This window comes from Eretmochelys imbricata, chromosome 26 (genome assembly GCF_965152235.1).
Source record: "Eretmochelys imbricata isolate rEreImb1 chromosome 26, rEreImb1.hap1, whole genome shotgun sequence".
Classification (NCBI taxonomy): domain Eukaryota; kingdom Metazoa; phylum Chordata; order Testudines; family Cheloniidae; genus Eretmochelys; species Eretmochelys imbricata.
Genome location: NC_135597.1, coordinates 5741809 through 5763982, shown reverse-complemented (window position 1 = coordinate 5763982; position 22174 = coordinate 5741809). Strand labels below are relative to the sequence as shown.

General features: G+C 51.4%; 1 protein-coding gene across 1 annotated transcript in view; it reads right to left on the bottom strand.

The window, feature by feature from the left end:
• Nucleotides 1-16139, bottom strand: part of BMP1 (bone morphogenetic protein 1) — an 83140-nt gene extending 67001 nt beyond the window's left edge. The window contains exon 1 of the mRNA XM_077805667.1: nucleotides 16001-16139. Coding sequence (XP_077661793.1) covers nucleotides 16001-16139 — 139 coding nt within the window. The remainder of the gene's footprint in view (nucleotides 1-16000) is intronic.
• Between the last annotated feature and the right edge of the window lie 6035 nt (nucleotides 16140-22174).

The following is a 22174-nucleotide window of genomic DNA, read 5'->3' as shown; positions in this document are numbered from 1 at the left end:
CCGGGGGCCACATCCGGCCCTCCAGATGTTTTAATCTGGCCCTCGACCTCCCGCTGGGGAGCGGGGTCCGGGGCTTGCTCCACTCCGTGAGGCTCCCAGAAGCAGCGGCATGTCCCGTCTCCGGCTTCTATGCGTAGGGGCAGCCAGGGGGCTCCACATCCAGGAACCGCGGTCAATGGGAGCTGCAGGGAGGCACCTGCGGACAGAGCAGTGCTCACAGCCTCCCGGCTGCGCCTCCACGTAGGAGCCAGATGGGGGACATGCCACTGCTTTTGGGAGCTGCTTGAGGTAGGTGCCACCCGGAGCCTGCACCCTGCCCCCCTCCCGTGCCCCAACCGCCTGCCCCAGCCCTGATCCCCCTCCCGCCCTCCGAAACCCTCAGTCCCAGTCTGGAGCACCCTCCTGCACCCCCAACTCCTCATCTCCAGCCCCACCACAGAGCCCGCACCCCCAGCCGGAGCCCTCACCCCCTCCCACACCCCAACCCCCACTTTCGTGAGCATTCATGGCCCGCCATATAATTTCCATACCCAGATGTGGCCCTTGGGCCAAAAAGCTTGCCCACCCCGGACTAGGTGATCACAATCGTCCATTCTGGCCTTAAACACTCCAGACAAAGATAAAGGGGAAGAAAAACAAAGAAACCACAATGGGCATTTTCCACAGATGACCAAAGCTAGGAGAGAGAGAGAGAAAGCAAACAGAAGGCCCAGGCCAACTCTCCTGGTACTTAAAACTGCAGGAAGCCACACAGGAGAGACTTTAACTATCCAGACATCTGTGGAATAATAAACACAGCTGGGCATATACCACCAAAGAGATTCCCAGGGAATGGCGAGGAGACAGTTTTATGCTCTAGAAAGTCTTAGCCAGAGGAAAAGCTACCTCTGATCAACTGCCAATGTAACACCATGACTCTGGGTGAGCTGTTGGTATCAGGGATTGAACCTGGGCCCTCTGGCTTTATGTTCACAAGCCTCTACTGCCTGAGCTAAAAGACCCAGCCCTGCAGCACCAATGGACAGAGGGCTGGCCTACGTTACCACAAAAGTTAATGTAACTTACATTGGTTAGAGGTGTGAAAACAACACCCCCCCGAGCAACGTAAGTTACATCAACTTAAAGTGCGGCCAGACCACACTATATAGGTGGGAGACGCTCTCCTGCCAACATAGCTTCTCGCCAGACACACTACATGAGGGGGTTTCAAACAAGTCCTGAAACAACTCTAGAAAACAAAGAGTAAGGAAAACTCCTGCAAGAAAGCTTCGGCTGACATGGGGTGGGGCAGATTGCGTCACCACTGATAACCGTGTGGCTTCTTGCACCTTACTCTGAAGCATCTGGAGTTGGTCACTGTTGGAGACAGGACTAGTTGGACTATGGAGCTGATCCAGTGTGGGAAGTCTCATATTCCAAAATCTCTGGTGGTGGACTGAATGGGATCTGAAAGATCTTTTCCAAATCTCACACTGGATTCCTGTGCCCTCCTGGAATAGACTTAATGTGGAGTCCCAAGGAAGACAAGACCCTGACCTGCATTCCTGCACCACTGGAAGGGATTGTGGGTTTACCCAGAACAGGAAGGCAGCTCAGTGGAAGGAGGAGATCTGTTTAAAATAGGGTGACCAGATGTCCCGATTTTGTAGGGACAGTCCTGATTTTTGGAGCTTTTTCTTACATAGGCTCCTATTACCCCCCACCTCCGTCCTGATTTTTCACACTTGCTATCTGGTCACCCTAGTTTAAAAATGTGGATCCCGGACAAGTGCTGATCTGGCAAATAATACAGCCTCAGCTTCAATAGCTGAGCATCCTACTTCCACCCCAAAGTTGTTAAATATGTCAGGAATGCTCCCCCTCCCCCTCGCTAGCTCACGCCAGCCTGGCTGCTGCACACAGAACATGCTACGCTCCCAGCACACAGAGGCACCAAGCTGCAAAGAGTGGAATTCAGCCAGTTCCAGGTTCTCCCCCTGAAATACTGGAGCTCCATGACACAGCGGAGGATGGCAGGGCTGCGGGAAGGAGCTCAATCCTGCACTACCTGGGGGGAGGAGGGGAAGGGAGGGTCAGGCCTCATGCTCCACTCAGTCCTTACTATTGCTCTTTATCCTTAGGGACTTGTGTGGCCCCCATCACCCCAGGAGTAGTGAGGCAGAGCAGTGCTATTTATACCTCCATCACAGCTGGGAAGCATAAGGGCCTTACCCAAAGTCACACAGAAGGTCTGTGATGGGGCAAAGAATTGAACCCAGAGATCCAGGCTTGCACTCTAACCACTGGGCCATCCTTCCTCTCTGCCAGGTCGATTACCGTTCTCATTCATTTGCTCTGTGGAACTTAAGTTCATTTCAATGCAGAGGGCTCAGTCCAGCTCTTTCACACAGACTCCCGCACCCCCAATCACCTTCCCATCATTCCCAGGCTGGACAGGAACCTGTGATCTGCAGCCAAAAGGCTCCACTTATCCCCTTTCTAATCGCCTGAGCCCACCCAATCCCCCAGATTGGCTCTTCTTTGATGGACCAGGGTGATCAGGAACACCAGTTTAGATGGAAGTCATGCAAACAGCACCCCTGCAATGTAACCGAGAAAGCGCATCCTGCTTGTGCCTACATTGATGGGGCCACAACCCCATGAACCCACAGTACTATGTAGCCTTGCTGTGTACCCTGTCAGATAAGACTAGGGTAACCAGATGAACCTGACAAAATATTGGGACACATGGGGGAAGCAAAAAAAACCCAAAACCCGCCGGATCAGCCAAAGCCGCAATATCGGGACAAATGGCGTCCCGACCGTGCATCGATCAGAACGCGGGACAAAGAACTAAAAGTCAGGACAGTCCCGATTTTATCGGGACGTCTGGTCACCCTAGCTGAGAGGAGAGTGCAGAGAGCACACGCTAGCTTGAATGGTCAGTAACGTGTCCCCATTGCATCTGGACAGGGCCAACAGCCCATCCCTGCCCCATATCCTTCCTGTGTTTATCCTCACGGGTCGGAGTGTTTATCTGGCCTTGGGCAATCACTCAGCTCAGAGGCAGGCAGTCATTCCACAATGCTTAGCATTTCCTAAGCTTGGCCAGAGCCAGGCACGGCATTCATGTTAGACCAGCCATGGAGCCCAGGCACCGTGCGGGGAGTCCTATGAGCACATATCGGAGTGGGGATATATCCCAGCGCGTGTGCTGCAGAGGGAGTGACCCTCTGCACTAACCCGTCCACAGTCCTGACCAGAGTCCTGCAACTTGAGCTCACTCATTTGTTGGGGGGGGGGGGGGGGGGAATGAATTCCTCCCTCAAAAGTCTCCTGCCTAGCAGCAGCATCAGAGATTCCTTGGGGCGAAGTGGACGGTTACCTGGCACCGCTGGTGAAGCTTCTGTTCCTCTGCTGGGCCTGCAGCGCACCTCCTGATTGCTGCTGTGTTTGAACAGGCAGGCTCCGGGATGTTTGCCTGGCAGCAGCCTCGGCTGTGCAAAGAGATTCCGAGAACAGCAAGGAGGGATGGAGACACAAACCAGGAAAGCAAGGGAGGCCCTCTGCGAGATTCCTCCCAGATGCACCATTCTGCAGCCCCCTGGCAGTGCCCCTCACTACCAGCCAGGGATGGGGAGCAAACAGCCTGTGAACACTGGCTAGGGATATTTGCTTTCCCATAGCATCTTCCTTCTGACCCAGACGCATGTCTGTCAAACACAAAAAGAAATTCAGCTTCACAACGCGTGCTGTGGAGCAGGTCATTATCACGGATGCTGTTTTAACAGAGGGGGAAATCGAGGCACTGGGCAGGGAAGTGGCTGGCCAGGGAGTGAGCCAGTATCAGAGCTGGGGAGAGAACCCAGGGACCCTCTCCTGGCATGTGCCCAATCTGAGCCAGGTATAGATCTTACTATAGTTTACTGGTGTCTGCTAGCAGTGAGTGAACAGTTGGTACAACTGTGTCAGTTAGAGGACTTGATTTAACTGAGGTCGAGAAAAAAATCCCTTCTGTGCTGAGACCAGGCTAACATCAGTGTTTGGGCATTGAGGTAACAGGGTACGGTGCTGGGGAAGGGTGGGAGCCCTGGGGGATTCTGGGGAACAGGGAATATGGTGCAGGGGCTGGGCAAAGGCTCTGGGGGATTCTGGGATGGAGCTGGGACTGGGCAGTAGCATGAAGAACTTGAGGGTTCCTTCTTCAGGGTGCATCCTCCTCAGTGCACCCTTGTATCCCTGCCCCTGGGCCTGTAGTTAGTGTGCTTTCCGTTCCTGCAGCAAGCCCCTCACTGTATTCCTCAAGCTCTGCTAAATGTCTGTTGCTAGGCCCCTACTTCCGAGTGGATCCCCAGCTGCTCATCACCTTAACCACTCTGCCTCCCTCCCTCTTGGCTCACATGGCGAGTGTGTAATTACAGACTTGGCGAGCTCCGAATCCCTGCTAATCACAGCCCGACCAGCCGCCAGGGCTGTCGGTACCATGGGATGTATCTGTGCGAACTGAGCGCAAAGGCAGAGCGCATCCCAGGCTTACTGGCCAAGGGGGAGCGCGAGGAGAATGTTATGCGCCAAGGCACACATAGAATGGAAACAGCAGATGGTGCATGGACAGGAGAGAGCAAGACACAGAGAACTCACATATAAGTGAGTTATAAAAAGAACTAGATGAGTTCATGGAGAATAGATCCATCAATGGGTATTAGCAAAAATGGTCAGGGATGCAACCCCATGCTCTGGGTGCCTCCAACTGCCAGCTGCTGGGACTGAACAATAGGGGATGGATCGCTTGATAATTTCCCTATTCTTTTCTTTCCCTCTGAAGCACCTGGTATTGACCAGGTGAGAAGACAGGACCCTAGACTAGATGGATCATTGGTCTGACCCAGGATGGCCTCTCATGTTCTTTAACTGTTTGTGGAGGGAATCAGAAAAGGGAGGGAGCCAGCATCCTTGGGAACAGAAAATGGGAGTGTTGGTGGTTCAGATATGGGGAACAGAGGAATCCAGAAAGGGATAAGGAGGAAAGGGCTTTTTTATACCAGGGCATTAGGCAAGTGGGATGGATTATTGGGAAAGCAGATGGGGAAATGTGAGACCTGTTGTGTGACCTTCAGAAAGTCTCTTCCTCTCTGTGGGCCTCAGTTTCTACTCCTACCCTTTGTCTGTGCTGAGGAGTCTAGACACTAAATAGACAAGACAGATAAAGGTAGAGGACAGGAAGTATTATTCTTCCCTTTTTTACAGATGGGGAAACTGAGGTGCAGGACAGTGACTTGCCCAAGGTCACACAGAGCTGGGACTTGAACCCAGGCCTCCTGAGTCCCAGTCTAGCACACTGTCCCCTGCCCCTTCTCTCTCCTTTTTGTAGCAAGCTCAGCATTTTTGCCCTCTCCCCCCTTTGTCCACAACTTCTCTTGTCCAGGACTCAAGGCTTGCACAGCTCTATTCTCTGCCTTCATTTCTCCCCTTGCCTCCTTCATCCTGCCACTGTAGCCCTGGCTATCGCAGGTGAACAGCTGCCCAAGGCAGGAGACACTGGGGCAGTTGGGCTCACTGACGTCAGTACAGGACGTCAGTGCAGTTAGCCCGATTCACCCGCAGGCTACTTTGGGGTTGGGTAGAGAAGTTAGCCATGTTCGTGGGGGAAGCTGCAGAGACTGTGGAATGGGGAGGCTGTTTAGGAGGTGTCTTAGGGATGGGATAATGCCCGGGTGGCTTTGGGTCTTGTTTTGTAAATCTCTGAGGTTAGCACACCCATGACATCTGGATCCCACAAAGCTTGGGGTGGGGCAGGTGGAATAATGCTTCTGATTTGGGTACCTCTCAGCTTAATCAGAGCCCACTCAACAATGAAAGGAGCTCAGCTGAGCTCTCTGGATTCTTAGGCCAGGAGGGACCATTGTAAGCATCTAATCTGACCTCCTGCATAGCATAAATGGTTTCCAGCTAACACATGCTCAGAGATGGGTCACAAACAGGAGATGGTCTGGTCACCCCAAAGGAGAGAGGGAGGGGAACTCTCCTTATGGGGTGGGACTCATCTTCCTACTGCTCCTGCTCCATTATTCTGAAGAGACTAGATGCTTCCCAGCTGCCAGCTGAGGAAGCAGGGCAAGGAAGCAAACCCAACTCACGTCAAAGCCTCTCTGGAAGCAAGCGGAAAAGGAAGGATATTTATTAATCGAAGAAAGCTGCAAAGGGACACCGGGGGGACCACACACACACACACACTCTCTCTCTCTCTCCCTCCTTCTCGAGTTTGGATTCAATCTGCAAATTCAAGTTGACTATGAAGACAGAACTGGAGCCAGCAGAGCTAGTCACTTGCTGAAAGAAGAGCTGCTGGAATGAAAAATATTTGGAATCTATTTAGCAGGGGTACCAGATTTTTTTTTAATCTTTCCCCAGTTCTTCATGATCAAGGTCATCTGCATGGAAACAGGATCTTCAGAGGTGTGAGCAGGTTTTTCAGGAGGAAGAACAGTGTTTGTGGTTCATGGCCAGGACTGGGAGCAAGGACTGCTGGGATCAGTTCCTGGCTTTGCTGCATGACTGTGGGGTTGATAACACTGACTAACTCCCATTGTACAGATGGGGAAATTGAGGCACAGAGAGGTGGAGTGGCCTGTCCAATGTCACACAGCCAGTCATTGGCAAAGACAAGAATACAACCTGCAAGTCATGTCTCTCAAGCCATCCTCCTCTTATTGCAAAGCTGGAAAAGAACACAGGAGTCCTGACTTCCAACCCACCCCTCCCCCCGGTGCTCTAATTATGAGACAACACTCCCTCCAAACCTGGAAAAAGAACCCAGGAGTCCTGACTTCCAAGTCCTCTGCTCTAATCACTAAGGAACCATTTGCCAGCACAGCTTTGCTGATCAGGGATCATACCGCATCACACACCTGTCCAGCGTAGCTAAGATAGGAAGTATGGCAAGAAACCACCCTGGCTTAACCAGGAGATCTTCAATGATCTAAAAATCAAAAAAAGAGTCCTACAAAAAGTGGAAACTAGGTCAAATTACAAAGGATGAATATAAACAAATAACACAAATATGTAGGGACAAAATTAGAAAGGCCAAGGCACAAAACAAGATCAAACTAGCTAGAGACATAAAAGGTAACAAGAAAACATTCTACAAATACATTAGAAGCAAGAGGAAGACCAAGGACAAGGTAGGCCCGTTACTCAATGAGGGGGAAAAAATAACATCAGAAAATGTGGAAATGGCAGAGGTGCTTAATGACTTCTTTGTTTTGGTTTTCACCAAGAAGGTTGGTGGTGATTGGACATCTAACGTAGTGAACACCAGTGAAAATGAGGTAGGATCAGAAGAGGCTAAAAGAGAAAGAACAAGTTAAAAATTACTTGGACAAATTAGAAGTCTTCAAGTCAGCGGGGCCTGATGAAATACATCCTAGAATACTCAAGGAGCTGCCGGAGGAGATATCTGAGCCATTAACGATTATCTTTGAGAAGTCATGGAAGACAGGAGAGATTCCAGAAGACTGGAGAAGGGCACATATAGTGCCCATCTATAAAAAGGAAAATAAGGACAACCCAGGAAATTACAGACCAGTCAGCTTAACTTCTGTGCCCTAAAAGATAATGGAGCAAATAATTAAGCAATCAATTTGCAAACATCTAGAAGATAATAAGGTGACAAGTAACAGTCAGCATGGATTTATCAAAAACAGATCTTATCAAAGCAACCTGACAGCTTTCTTTGACAGAGTCACAAGCCTTGTGGATAGGGGGGAAATGGTAGACGTGGTATATCTTGATTTTAGTAAAGCTTTTGATACCGTCCCGCATGACCTTCTCATAAACAAACTAGGGAGATGTAACCTAGATGGAGCTACTATAAGGTGAGTGCAAAACTGGTTAGAAAACTGTTCCCAGAGAGTAGTCATCAGTGGTTCACAAAAAGAAAAGGAGTACTTGTGGCACCTTAGAGACTAACCAATTTATTTGAGCATGAGCTTTCGTGAGCTACAGTGGTTCACAGTCATGCTGGAAGGGCATAACGAGTGCAGTCCCGCAGGGATCAGTTCTGGGTCTGGTTCTGTTCAATATCTTCAGCAATTATTTAGATAATGGCATAGAGAGTACACTTACAAAGTTTGCGGACAATGCCAAACTGGGAGAGGTTGCAAGTGCTTTGTAGGATAGGACTAAAATTCAAAATGATCTGGATAAACTGGAGAAATAGTCTGAAGTAAATAGGATGAAATTCAATAAGGACAAATGCAAAATACTCCACTTAGGAAGGAACAATCAGTTGCACCTGTACAAAATGGGAAATGACTGTCTGGGAAGGAGTACTGCGGAAAAAGATTTGGGGGTCATAGTGGACCACAAGCTACATATGAGTCAACAGCGTAACGCTGTTGCAAAAAAAGCAAACATCCTTCTGGGATGTATTGGCAGGAGTGTTGTAAGCAAGAGACGAGAAGTAGTTCTTCCGCTCTACTCAGCACTGATTAGGCCTCAACTGGAGTATTGTGTCCAGTTCTGGGCGCCACATTTCAGGAAGGATGTGGACAAATTGGAGAGAGTCCAGAGAAGAGCAACAAAAATGACTAAAGGTCTAGAAAACATGACCTATGAGGGAAGATTGAAAAAACTGGGTTTGTTTAGTCTGGAGAAGAGACGACTGAGAGGGGACATGATAACAGTTTTCAAGTACGTAAAAGGTTGTTACAAGGAGGAGGAAGAAAAATTGTTTTTCTTAACCTCTGAGGATAGGACAAGAAGCAATCGGCTTAAATTGCAGCAAGGGAGGTTTTGGTTGAACATTCGGAAAAACTTCCAAACAGTCAGGGTGGTTTTCGGAATAAGTTGCCTAGGAGGTTGTGGAATCTCCATCATTGGGGATTTTTAAGAGCAGGTTAGACAAACACCTGTCAGGAATGGTCTAGATAATTAGTCCTGCCACGAGTGCAGGGGACTGGACTAGATGACATCTCGAGATCCCTTCCAGTTCTATGATTCTATGCCAGCAAAACTTTTAAATGTTGACCAGGCCTGAGTCTCTTGATGCCTCTGTACCCCGATCTGTGAAATGGGGAGAAGAGCAATTGCCTGCCTCGCAGGACTGTTGTGTCACAGTTACCAAGCTAACTGCACCTTGGACCCCTTCTGGCCTCTCCAAGAGCATCCCCTCTCAGGCCTCGGGCTGTCACCTCTCTTTGGGTGGAATCACACAATTCTCTCACCCTCAGATTGGACCCTGGACTGCAGCCCCAGATACTAACTGTGATTGCCTCATCAGGCTTGACTTATGTTCAATGCCCTCTGTTCTGTTCCTCTGGTAGGCAGTGACCAAACAGCCTTCTTAAAGCAACATATTGTTTATTTACGCATGTCTAATTTACCAGGTGTCTGTCCACCTTCCACATGCACATCCAGATCTAAACTTCCTACAGACACTTCAAGACCTCTAGAGTCTGGGTGGTATACTCTGTTCTCTCAACTAAACCAGGCAGTTTTCCCTGCCTGCTTCAAAGAGTGTGCCTTTAAATCCTGCTCTATCTTTTGATCAACCCCTTCCCAGGGATCAAGTCGTTTTTTAACTGCCTATAGTCCTTTGATGTGTTACCTCCCACCACTGGCAAAATAAACCTTGCAACTTCCTTGGAGACAGGCTGTAGGATCTTCCAAGCTAATAACTTTCCCCACTGTCTTTCAACTGTGTGCTGGGTTGTTCTTATCTGGAAGCTAGTGTCTTCTTTCGCCTGCAGCCCCACTGAATTAACACAATACCCATGTATAATAAGCATTCCACTATCCGAATACAGTAGTTATACAGTCTCGCTCAATAACTAGGTTCCGATAGTTATTACAGATGCTTCTCATCTTTAGGACCTGCTAGATCCCAGCCATTGAGGCAATGTCCCCAGCAGCATCTGCTCTCAACGGTGCAGGAACTATGAGACCCCAGGTAGCCCTGGCTTGGAAATCTGAAGCCACTGGGAAATGGAGCTATGAGGCCCAGGGGGAAGCAGGGATTTCCTCTCTGTGGGGAAGGACACATGCCAGAGTTACTGTCAGTCTCTCTAGTGCACCAGCCCAGGTTTGGGGAAAGAGGACATTTTCTTTTCTTCCCCAAGTGCCTCCTTCTTCCAGCCTATGATGCTGCCGGCTCTCAGGTCCTCCTCTCCCGGCCGGAAACTGTTTGCGTGTGGCTGACCCCAGGAGACCTCTTAATGAGTCAGTGCTGTCCAAGGCCTCTCAATCCACTCGCTCACTAGTCAGGGAGGCGCTGCAGCCCTGTCTCAAGCTGTGATCGTATCACATCTTCAAAGGGTCACTGCTTGGACTGGGAACCTCCAGGAAGCACACAGGGCTGCTGATAGACCAGGAGGGGGCATTCTCTCCTCCCAAGCAATGCCCAGTATGATTCTAGGTACTGCCTTAAAGACCAAAGCGGGTAAGAAATGCAGTCCTCAGACAGATCAACCCCTGGAAATAACTGGTCCTTTCCTCTTCCATTCAAACAGTTCTTTCACCCACAAATTAAAGCCCCTTCAAATCTTTCCAATCTAGTTTGTCTTGCCAATCTCTCCCCTTCTGCTTGTGCTGCCTGTGGATGCTTTGCTTTGTTCTCTCCTTTCCTTCCTCTACCAGAGAGGAGAGAGAAATCTGCAGGGAGTCTCTGTCCCATTCCGTCTCTAGCAGGCTGAAGCATCCTTCCTGTCCAAGTGCACTGCAGGTACTCCCTGTTCCTGCACAGCAGCAGTGCTGGTTGATAAGCCTTGGGAAGTCCTGCGTCCCTGTTGACGTGACCCGCTGGCATGAATCAACAGCAGGAGGATTTCCCAAGCTGCTGGCAGCGTGTACAGAAGGGCAGATGAGAGGTGCAGCTGAGCCAAGCACGCAGCCTTGTGCTTTGCCATGGGAAATCCTGCCAGCTCTCCCCAGGATTAAAATTCAGCATGCAACTAAACCTTACCTATTATTCACCACACTGCCACCACCATGCCCTCCCAAAGCTGCAGGATGAGAGCTGTCCTCTCCCCTGTTCAGTTTATTATAGAATCATAGCAATGTAAGGTTGGAAGAGACTTCACAAGGTCTTCCCCCTCGCCCCAACCCACACTGAGGCACGAGTAAGTCCAAGACCAAGACCATCCCTGTCTAGTCAGAGGACTGCTGCAGAGTGAAATGAGCCACGCCCCTGCACTAACAAACAAAATCCAGATATCATGGTGTGAAATTCACAAGGCCTATGCACCGCTTTAAATCTCCAAACAAAAGCCTCACACTGGCTTCTGCTCAGCGGACGCACTTCACCCTGGATGAATAAATGACAACAGTTGGAATAGGTTTGTGCATCATGATGACAAATACAACTGTAACAAGTGACTTCAGTTGACTCAACATGGAAACTGGAATTTAGGTCAAGCCCTGCTCCCCTGCAACCAGGTGTGTATGGTAGAGATACCCAAGGTATGATCTGGGGAGTTCTTACATAGGCAGATGGTGGAGTTCGCTAACTATCCCAGTTATTTGGGGGATAACCCCAATCTTATTCCTGTTGATCCAGTATCCCACACCCTTTGCTATCCTGGATGCTCAGAGATCCAGAAATCAGGGGCCATGAAATGTCATCACACCCTTTCATATTGGAAGGGCATTTTGACCAGCAAAGGGTCCAGACTAAACTCCTGGAACAGAATACCACGACACTTCAGAATGGGAAGATTCAAATCAGCCCTGACTCTGGGAAAGGGGAGGTCCAAAATCTGGATCCACGTTTTCCAGCTTCACCCCCAACGACATCACATTACAGAGGCAGAGTTACAACAGTAGCACATCCGGCTAATAGGAACTAGTGACTCACACAGGGCCAAACCCACAGCTGCTGTCCATCTCTAACGGGTCAGGAGACACCCAGGAGTTTGTTTTCATTGCTGAAGAGCTCAACAACGGTACATTAATCTCCCAAGGACAAAGCAAGCACAAACACTAGCTGTACGTGTTTGGTTAGCACTTAAAAGGGCGTTGTGTGTTCAAAGCTCAGTGCAAATGTTAACTCAGCCTTGTTCATAATAAACCAGTAAAGGTCAGTCAGTATCAACATTCCAATTTCACAGATGGGGAAACTGAGGCATAGAGCGGCAAAGGGGTTTGCCCATAGCTGCACAGCAAGTCAGTAGCAGAACTGGGAGCAGAATCCAGACCTCTATGCTCTAGCCGTTAGACCACACTTCCCTCCCAGGGATAGCACCCAAGAGTCCTGACTGCCAGTCCCCCCCACTTATTCCAGCCACAAATTCACACTTCCATCCCAGACTTGGAAAGAGAACCCAAGGAGTTCTGCCTGCTAATCTCCTGCTTATTCCTCTAGCCCACGGTGCACAAAAGGAAATAAAGCGATATTTAGTTGCTTTATAAACTGACTCTGTCAGAAAAGATTGACTCAGTGGCAACAGATGGGCCCCCCCACAGGACATGCTAATCCCATGGGCAAGCCCCCCTATTAATACAGCAATTGTACAGAGCACTGTGGACAGAGATATACAAAAATTAAACAAAGCCCTTCTAAAACAAGACACCTCACTGCACAAACAAGACACTGCACACTGCCCTGGGGAGGGAACAACCCACGTGTGAGGTTGTCAGTCATGTCGCTTAATGCACGGCTGGAAGTACTTCACATAGGACAATGATGAGGGCGGTATGAGAACCTATACACAGTAAAACAGAATAGATGGACATGGTTTTCCTGGTCCAAACAGGGGAGTGAATGCTACAGCGAAGGGCTCCTCTCCGACAGTTGCCAGCCCCCTGGGTTGAAATCGAGGGGGTGTTAGTCTGAGAGCTGCAGGGGATCCAAGTGCTTAGGACAGAACCCATAGCACACACAGGCTCTGATGCAGCTACTGCTCCTGGCAAACTACCAAGGGGCCCCTCAGCGCTGTGGAGTCTGGACTGCTAACTGACTGAACTGGCCTTGTCAGCACTGGTTCTCCACTCGTACGGTAACTCCCATCTCTTCAGGTGCCAGTATATTTATGCCTGTATCTGTAATTTTCACTCCAGGCATCTGAAGAAGTGGGTTTTTTTTTATCCACAATAGCTTATGCCCAAATAAATCGGTTAGTCTTTAAGGTGCCACCGGACTCCTCGTTGTTTTTGTGGATACAGACTAACACGGCTACCCCCTGATACTGGGCTGCTAAGGCAGCCGCCGCTGCCATGGCTTTGAATCAGAGCCAGGGAGGTTTATTTTGACAGGAGGTAAGGAGACAGGACTGCAGGACCAGGGCCACTGTTTCCTTCTAGGGAGCAGGCACAGCTGTGATGTGGGAGCTTTGATGCCAAAGCTGGCAGGCCCCCAAGCCTGGCTGCATTTCTCAGGAAAACGCCTATTGGCACACTACAGCAGGGTCTGGGCCAGTACCACCCTGGGGTAGGGTTGGGGGAAGCTCTGCAGCGGAGAGAGATGGCAAGGGGAACATTACGGAGGCTGTGAGCCACAGGGAGTTATCCCTGGTGGGCGGGTGGCCGCAGGATACCCGTGGCAGGAACTGTGCAGTGAAAACCAAATCCCATTCTTGGCTATTCCTACTGCTCCTTCTCCATGTGGAATTTAAGGGAGCCACGGAATAATTCCAAGTGCCAAGGAGTCAGCTGTTTCCGGCTGCTCTTAAAGTCCTAGGAAACTTACTGCAGCTGGTGCCTTGAAAAAAAAAACAAAAAACACCACACAAACACACACGCTCCCAGAGCCTTGTGGGATATGTAGTTGGCCAGGCCAATCTTAGCAGAGGAACTGCTTCCCTGTCCTGTTAGAAGCAATGGGCAAGCTCCCATCCAACCCCCCGATTCCGAGTTGCACTTGAAGCTAATCGAGGGATAAAGAACTCTTCGGGATAGGGCCTGTGTTTGTGCAGTGTCTAATGGAGCCTGATTCAGACTGGGGCCTCCGGACGCAGCCACCATACAAATGGCAATAACTGACTTAGTCACATATGGATCCAATAAAGGTGGGGGGCAGGGCTCCGGCACGCCGCTCTGCGTGTGTCTCACACACAATGGACCAACAAGCACAATCAGAAGGAATGCCTCTGGACCTACCTCTTATCCCTACCAACCTCTATTAATTTAATCAACAATTAAAGCCCCCTCTCCTACACACACACACACACGGTGACAAAGTGGAGGCTGAACAGAGCAGATTTAAAGGGACAACTGGTTCCTGTGTCCAGAGCACAAGGTTAGGCTCTGCAACACCTGACCTACTGTGTGACCCTGGGCAACTCATGTCTGCTCTCTGGGCCTTAGTTTCCCCTCCCACCCTTCATCACTCTTGTCTATTTCAATTGCAGGCTCTTTGAGGGCAGGGAGCATCTCTCATTCAATACAGCACCTGGCACAATGGAGCCCTGATCTCAGCTGGGGCCTGTAGGCAGGGCTTTGGAGCGGAGCCCGGAGCTGCAGCGCGGAGCAGCTGCAGAGCAGTGGAGCTGCAGGTTTTTGCCTGGAGCTGGAGCGGAGCCGGAGCACAGCTCCAAAGCCCTGCCTGTAGGTGCTGCTGTAATTTAAATACCAACCCCTTAGCCATCTCCTGGCCTGGCTTGCTCAAGGAAGATGATAAACATCATTCTAATACAATAATAACTGCACTTAGACGGTGCTTTGTACGGTCACAGTGGCACACACACAAATTCAGGCCCCACTCCCACAATCCAATCTGCCCCAGGGGACCCCAGGACCCCTAAGGATCCCATTGCAGCTTTAAATTTTAAACTCCCTCACTGTTGGTTGGTAAAGCATCATGCTAGACTGATTAATAATAATAACTGGAATAATAATAAACAGTGATAGATTACTACTTAGGCTTTACAGGGCTCTTTTCCTCAGCAGATCTCAAAGCACTTTACAAAAGACAGTCCTCGTTATCTCCATTTTACGTTTGGGGAAAGGGAGGCACCAAGCAATGAGGTGAGATGCCCAAGGACAGGCAGCAGGCTGGTGGCAGAGCCAAGAACAGAGCCAAGTCTCCTCACTCCCAGCCCAAGTCTCAGCACTCAAGGCGCTGATGAAATAACATGTCACAATCACTAACTGAGATAACACTCCTCCCAGCCAAAATCCCTCTTTATCAATTGTAATCCAACCCCCAGGTTTATCACCGCCAGGCTTTTCCGCTGCTGTTTCGCAGCGGCTTATACAGCTGGGAGAAGGAAAGAACAAAAAGTTTTTGCAAAGCCTTTGGGTCCCGATCCTCCTCTTGCTTACGGCCCGATCCTGCCCCACTGGGTTCTGGAGCGGGATCCCACCCTTCACACCGGACTGAGACAGGAGTGAAACCGGTGTGAACGAGAGGAGACTTTCAGAGAGCTCGTAGCCACAAAGCCTGAGCTGCTAGTGGGCCAGCTGTGCCGGGGACTTGGGGGCTGATCCGGGCTGGAGGAGTCCGCCTGCTTTGACAGCTCCTCCTGGGGAAGCGGGAGAGCCCCCCTCTCCCTCCAGCCTCCTCCACGTCCGAAGTATAAGCAGATGGATGGATGGATCCCCCCCACACCACAGCGTAACCTCGTGGCAACTTCCTTCCCCCTCTCCCTTGCATGAGGTATGCTTAACTCCCCCCCCAGCCCTCCCCACAAAGAAACCCAAAACTCCCGGGGGGAGGAAAAACTCCTGGGGGGAGGAAGCAAAGTTTCATTTCCTGCAGCACAAAGGGGGCAAAACAACCCAGAAAACTCAAGTGTCCAGCCCCGGAGCTTTTCCCTGCCCGAGGCTGTCTCTGCCCGGGCTCAGCTCCCTCCCAGCCCCGGCTGCAGGAGCAGCAACTTTGAAAGTGTCCCTTAAACACACACACACACACCCCGGCCCCTTTCTTTTGTCTGCAGCTGCCCTGCCAGCCAGGCAGAGTCTGCATGACCCAGGCTCACCCAGCCCCTGTCCTCCAGTGGCCTCGCTGCTCCCCGCACCCGCCCATCAAGGGGCGCATTTGCACCGGAGCTTGGGGGGGGGGGGGGAAGGGGGAGCCCTTTGGCCCTACCAGCTTTGCAAGGATCCTTATAGTCAATGGGCTCCGTGTCTTCCTCGTCCTCCAGCTCATAGGTGTAGTCGGGAAAGTCCAGGGCTGGCCCCAGCACCACGAAGGAAAGGAGCAGCCAGCACGCCCTGACGCCGGACATGCTGGCTGGCGAGTCCCGGGCAGACGCGCCTCGGGACCGAAGGGAGAAGCGGAGCGGGAAGGAGGGGGAAGGAGAGAAGTGGAAGGAGATGGGAGGGTTTCCCCCCTCGCTCTCTGTCTTTTTTTTTTTTTTTTTTTTAGGGAAATGAGAGCTGGCGGGGGCGGGTTCAGGCCGGGAGCTCAGCCCCTCCAGCCTGCAGAGTTTGCTCGCAGCCCGGCTGGGAACGGGGCCAGCCCGGGGTGGGGGAGAAGCGGCTCCCAGAGATGCTCTTGCATCGCCGCTCACCGGCCAGGGAGCGCCGTCCTTGGGGCCCCCGGGCAACCCCCGCCGCTGGGGTACCCGCCTGCCCGGGGCTGGCCATGCCCGGCATCCCGCGGCGCGGCGTGGGGCTGTCATACCCCGCCCCGGTGTGGGCACGGCTGGTCCCCGAGAGCCGGGTCTGCAGGGAGCTGCTGCGGGGCCCCCTTCGTGTGGCAGGTTTCTATAGGGCGGCAGCGGGGGGGTTTCAGACCTGATCTCTGAGCTGCAGGGTCCTGGGGGGGCCCCGCCATGGTCCAGTCCCCTCGCCCACCGCTTTGGATGCTGCTCCTTGCAGCTAAGCCCAGAGAAAAGGGCAGCCGCCGGCTGCAGGGCTCCCAGCTGCGTGAGGAGAGATCCGGAGAGCTAGGAAACGCTGCCCCCTCTCTGCTCCGGCCCTTGGGATGTTTACCAGGGAGGGAGAAGGACTGGGAGAGTCATCCCCTGCTGGGATCCCAGGGCTGGTCTGTGAGAGGCAGGGCTTGAGGGCCATGGGATAGACCCCAAAGCAGCTGCTTGCTGAGAAGGAAACTGGGAAATAAGCAGCCTCCTTAGCAGTCTGTTGATTGCTTTTGGTAAGGGCTTCCTGTTAGCATTCACATTGGGGTTTCCCTTGGGGTCTCCACCGACAGGCCTGAACCAAAACCCTAGCTCCAGCCGTTCCCAGGATCGGAGCATCACAAGGGATTCTCCCCCTGCCTCTGGCTTCATGCAAAGAGCTGCTGGTGGACTGGAGTCTCAACTCACTTGTCACAGGGGTAAATGGCCACAGAGCCAGGCTGGGAAGGGGACAGCATGCTTCTCCAGTGCCCAGGGAAATACAGGGAGGCGTGCAGTGCCCCTGTGAGGTCTCCATCTAGGAATCTAGCCATCCCTCCCTACCCTGCAGGGGGGAAGTCCCTCAGCTGGCTTGTGCTCATTTCAGTATGTGCACTGAGCATGGGAAGCACAGTCTCTGCCCCATGAATCTGTGTCACTCGGGGGTCTGGTCTGGACTAGGACTGGAGAGTTTGTAAGAGTCCGATTTGGACAGTGTGAACCCTCGGCCAGGAGCAGTCACAGCTGCTGGGGGCTGCACCTTTTTGCAAATCTGGCCCCGCTCAGTTTTCTAGCGGCCCTTCTCCCAAGGCAAATTTCATGCTGGTGAGATGTGCTGGCCTGACAGCCCTGGAGCAGGATGCCCTCTATCCCTGGAGCTAGCACAGAGTGGGGGCAAGCGTCCCCTATGCACACACTGGGCCCCACCACTGCACTCAGCCACAGAGTTCTCCTCAGCCCACTTGCTCCTGGACCTCTCTGCTGGAGCTGCCCAGGCTAAGCCATGCCCTGCGGCAGGGCTTTCACCTGCACACGTGTGAGGTAGACACTTGGCCCCACGAGAACCCACCAGCTTGTCCTGGCACAAGGCCTGTACCTGTTAGGGTGACCAGACAGCAAGTGTGAAAAATCAGGACAGGGGTGGCGAGCAATAGGAGCCTATATAAGAAAAAGGCCCAGAAATCAGGACTGTCCCTATAAAATCGGGACAACTGGTCACCCTAGTACCTGTGCAACATGCTTCTCCCCACAGGACTGATGCAGAGGGATGGACTCTGCCCACTGGAGAAGGGTGTCTGACCAGCCCGGGGTGCTGTTGAGCCCCAGTGTTCAGCCAGGTTAACAGCAGGGAAATCACCCTGGGGTGACTGGTGTGCTGGGAGAGGGTGGCTGTCTTGTGCAGAAGAAGCAGGGCAGGGGAATTGCTGGGTGGTGCAGTAGCTGTGTGTGGAAGGATAAAGCCAGGCCCTGGCAGCAGCCCCAGCCAGGAGAGATGAACAGCCTTTACACATGCAGGGAGCTCCCCCCATGGGAAGTTGGGCTCAGCACCCCTGTAATGGAGGTCTGTGGGCGACACCTACTGGTCAAGCTGTGTCACTTCAGGCCTCTCTTGTGGCTGGCGGCCCCTGGCTACCTTGCACAATGACCCTGAGACCGCCTGTTGTCAGGAGCCCACCCAGCCTGTGTTTTTCTTAACCCTTTGGAAGCTGAGCCCTGGGGAGCAAGCTGTTTGCAAACAGAAGGCCCAAGGAAGGGGGTACCAGGATAGCATGGTGAGTGCAGAGCACAGTTAGGCAAAGGGTTCAGCAAACATTCCCAGTCCTGCTCCCGGATTGGGACTAGCCCCCTTGACTTGGCTAAGGCTCGGATCTCCCCAGGACCCTGGTTGTGCCCAATCTGCAGAACAGCAGTGGGGTTGTGCTTGTAGGTTATTCTCCATCCCAAGGGCAGCTATGACCAGAGGCGGCACATCTCCCACTTTGAACAGCTCCTCACCTTTCTTTCCTGCCCCTAGGACTCCCTGGGCTGCATGGTGGGTCTGGGAAGAAGTGCCTGGCATCTCAATGCACAAGCAACTGCTGGAGCAGTAGAAACTGCTGGCTACTATCATAGAGCTTGTGCAGACACTTTTGAAACCTTTACCCGGGTCATGTGACTGGGGCTAGGCCATAAACTGCAGTCTCTTCCCAGCAGCCTTGGATATTGCACCTTTGATATGGTGAGTATGTGCAGGTGTGGGCTGTGTGCATATGGGCGGGAGCAGTGGTCTCACTTATTAAGGTGTGTGGGAGGATACTGTGTTTATATATATATATAAAAGTGTGTGCATCAGTCAGAGAGTACATAGTGCTTATGCTGTTTGTGTGTAGGTGTGAGCAGGGTCCATACCTTTGCATTCACTAATTGCCCTTGTCTCCTTTACCTGCAGAACACAACCCCGGCTGGACAGCAGACTGAGAAAGCAGAGTTACCTCTGTGAAGATGAGATGTTGTGGTTTCTTCCCTGCAGTTCTCAGTGGAATTCCTACTGCATGCTCCTCTGAGAAGAATGAGATCTCTGCCTGTATCAAACACTGAACACCTGCCCACAGAGCAGCTGGTGGTGCTGATGGGAGAGGGATGCCTTTCCCTCTCACAACTGTGCTGTCTTGTTCCCTGTCTTCCTTGAGCATCTATCCTTCCCCTCTACACCCCCCTTCTCATTGCAGTCTCTTCCTCCCTCCTTGCCACTGGACACAGAACATGTATCCCATCCCAAACCCAGCTGAGTCCAAAGGGTTAAAATGCCTCTGCGGAGGCCTAACTCTGGGAGTGATCTTCAGCAGCACTGGGGGCGAGTCAGCCACATGGGGGAACTGCTGCAGTTCTGGGCAAGGCTGTGATTTGTGAGGGTTGGCCACTGGCCAGCACTGGGATCAGCCCAAGGAGTGACCACTAGGTAGAGCTCCAAGCTCGCTATTGTCTGTCAAGGGCAGCGAACATGCAGGGCTGAATTGTTACTAATGTGTATCCCCATAAGTGCCTGGGAGTCTGAGTCCTGGTGCTCAGCGCTGTACAAATGGAACAGAGAGATGTTTCCTGTCCCAAAGAGCTTACAAAACTCATGCAACCCCCTTAAAATCAATGGGCATGATGTGCATTCCCATGTTTTGATGGGGTAGGATAGACTAGGGGCTCTCAAACTTTTTCTTTCTGAGGCTCACTCCAATATGCTATAAAAATTCCCTGGCCCACCGGTGCCACTACAACTGGTTTTCTGCATATAAAAGCCTGGGGCCCCATGCCACAGCCCCCCTCCCCATGAAACGCAGGCTTTGGCTTCAGCCCTGGGAGGCAGGACTCAGGGCCCCGGAATTCAGCCCCACGTGATAGGGCTTTGGCTTTCTGCCCTGGGCCCCAGCGAGTCTAATGCTGGCCCTGTTTAGCAAACCCCCTAAAACCTGCTTGTGGCCTTTCAGGGGACCCTGGACTCCTGTTTGAGAACTCCTGGGATAGAGTAGGCAGGATTTAGACTGGGGGGGGGGAGGGTTAGATTCCCAGCCTACAGCAGAAAGTGAGTCATGAGTGTGATAGGGAGGAGAGGAGGAAATTCTCTTCCCACCAACCCAGCTCTGTTCCAACACGGGGGCAAGGAGTGCACTCTGCCTGACTCTAGGGTGGTTCTGTGCAGTTTGTATTGCCATCTGCTCCCTGTGCTGGCTGGGGTCGATAGCCTGGACTACACAGGAGGCCAGACTAGGTGATTTAGTGGTCCCTTTGGGCCTCACACGCTGTGTGCTGTGATACACTTTGCAGCATACGGTGTCCCAACTTGCTAAGGACTTTAAATGCACTGTGTACCGCTCTTGGCCCTTTTGCATGACTAGTCCTACAGCAGTGCACAGTGGACTCACAGGGGCTTGGCTTAGCTGCCTGAACTCCTCAGGTTCACTGGCCACTGCTTCTGCTCTCACATCCCTGGGGTGATGCTCCTGTAGGACCCAATCCTGCTTCTGTTGAAATTGATGGCAAATCTCACAGCAGGAGGAGGATTGTCCCCAACTTGCAAGTACAAATGGGAAGGGAAGTGTATTTAAAGTTGTTAATATTGTTGTTTAGATTATGAAAACACGCACAGGCCCCCACTGAGCTCAGAGCCCCATTGTGCCAGGAGCTATCTACACAGGGAGAGACAGTCCCTCTCCCAAAAAGCTTGTGCTGTAAAAAAGAGAGGAATCAGAAATGAAGGGACTTGCCCAAGAGCACCTAGTAGGTGAGTGGCAGAGCCAGGCCTAGAACCCAGTTCTTTTGACTCCCGGTCCTGGGCATTAGGTAATGCTGCCTCTCCGTTAAACAGCCAGGTTAATATTTTGCCCTTTTGTGTGACTGTTTCAAACTCCTTCGCAAACATTAACATTCACTGCAGGTCAGTGTTGTTAGTCACAATGCATAGACTAGGACGGAGGCACAGAGAGGGCAGGGCCAGCCACGTTTTCAGCAGGCTGAGCACCCTCAACTCCCCTCGATGCCAACTGCAGTTGCATAGGCTCGAGGTATCTCAAGGACAAAGTGCCTGAGGTTCCATAGTGAGTTAGTGGCAGTGAAGACAACAGAACTCAGTCATCCTCGGTCCCAGATTCCTGCGCTGGATACAAGCTAAAACTTTCTTCCAGAGATGGGAATCGAACCCAGAAATCCTAGATCCCCCTTCCTTTTCCTATCTGTTAAATAACATTACTTATCTCCTGTTTTCTTTTCAGTAACTGCTAAATTCAGAATTCCTCTAATTCCAATTCCTTACTCAAACATCACTGATGAGCGGGAAAGCCTGTCACCTTAATAAATTACCTTTGATGTATTTCCCCCCTTTGTTTTTCTCCAGGGTAGATAATGTCAGGATATACTTCAATTACACAAATGCTTGTAGGTTCATTTTAAACCCAAAATTTAGATTTTTTTTGTAAAAACAAGCTTTTAAAGCTACTAAGTGCAATTTAAAAAAAGTTTCTATTCCACAAAGCACCCTTTGAAAACAGTGGCTTTCTTTGTTTCCCCCCTTTCGTAGTGTGCAATCCCCATGCTGCAACATTGGGCTCGCAATGAGAACGCAAAAGGGCAAGAGGCAAATCCAATGTCATTGTCAGGGTAGTCTCAAGAGGAGACAAACTGCATCCGTGGTGAAACATTTAAAATGTAAAAGCTGAATGTCTCGAACACTTTCCATTTTGATAACTTCAGGTTCTGTTTGGATTACAGGAAAAGTGGTTTTTTTGGACGCTATTGGGCCAAATCCTCAGCTGGTGTAAATCAGCCTCTACCTATTATTTCAATGGAGTTATGCAGATTTACACCCTCTAAGAAGCTGGAGGCCAATCTGGGTATTTTTCCCCTTTACGTTGTAGCATGTTGGCAAACAGATTCAGAGGGTGAATTTCTTTCAC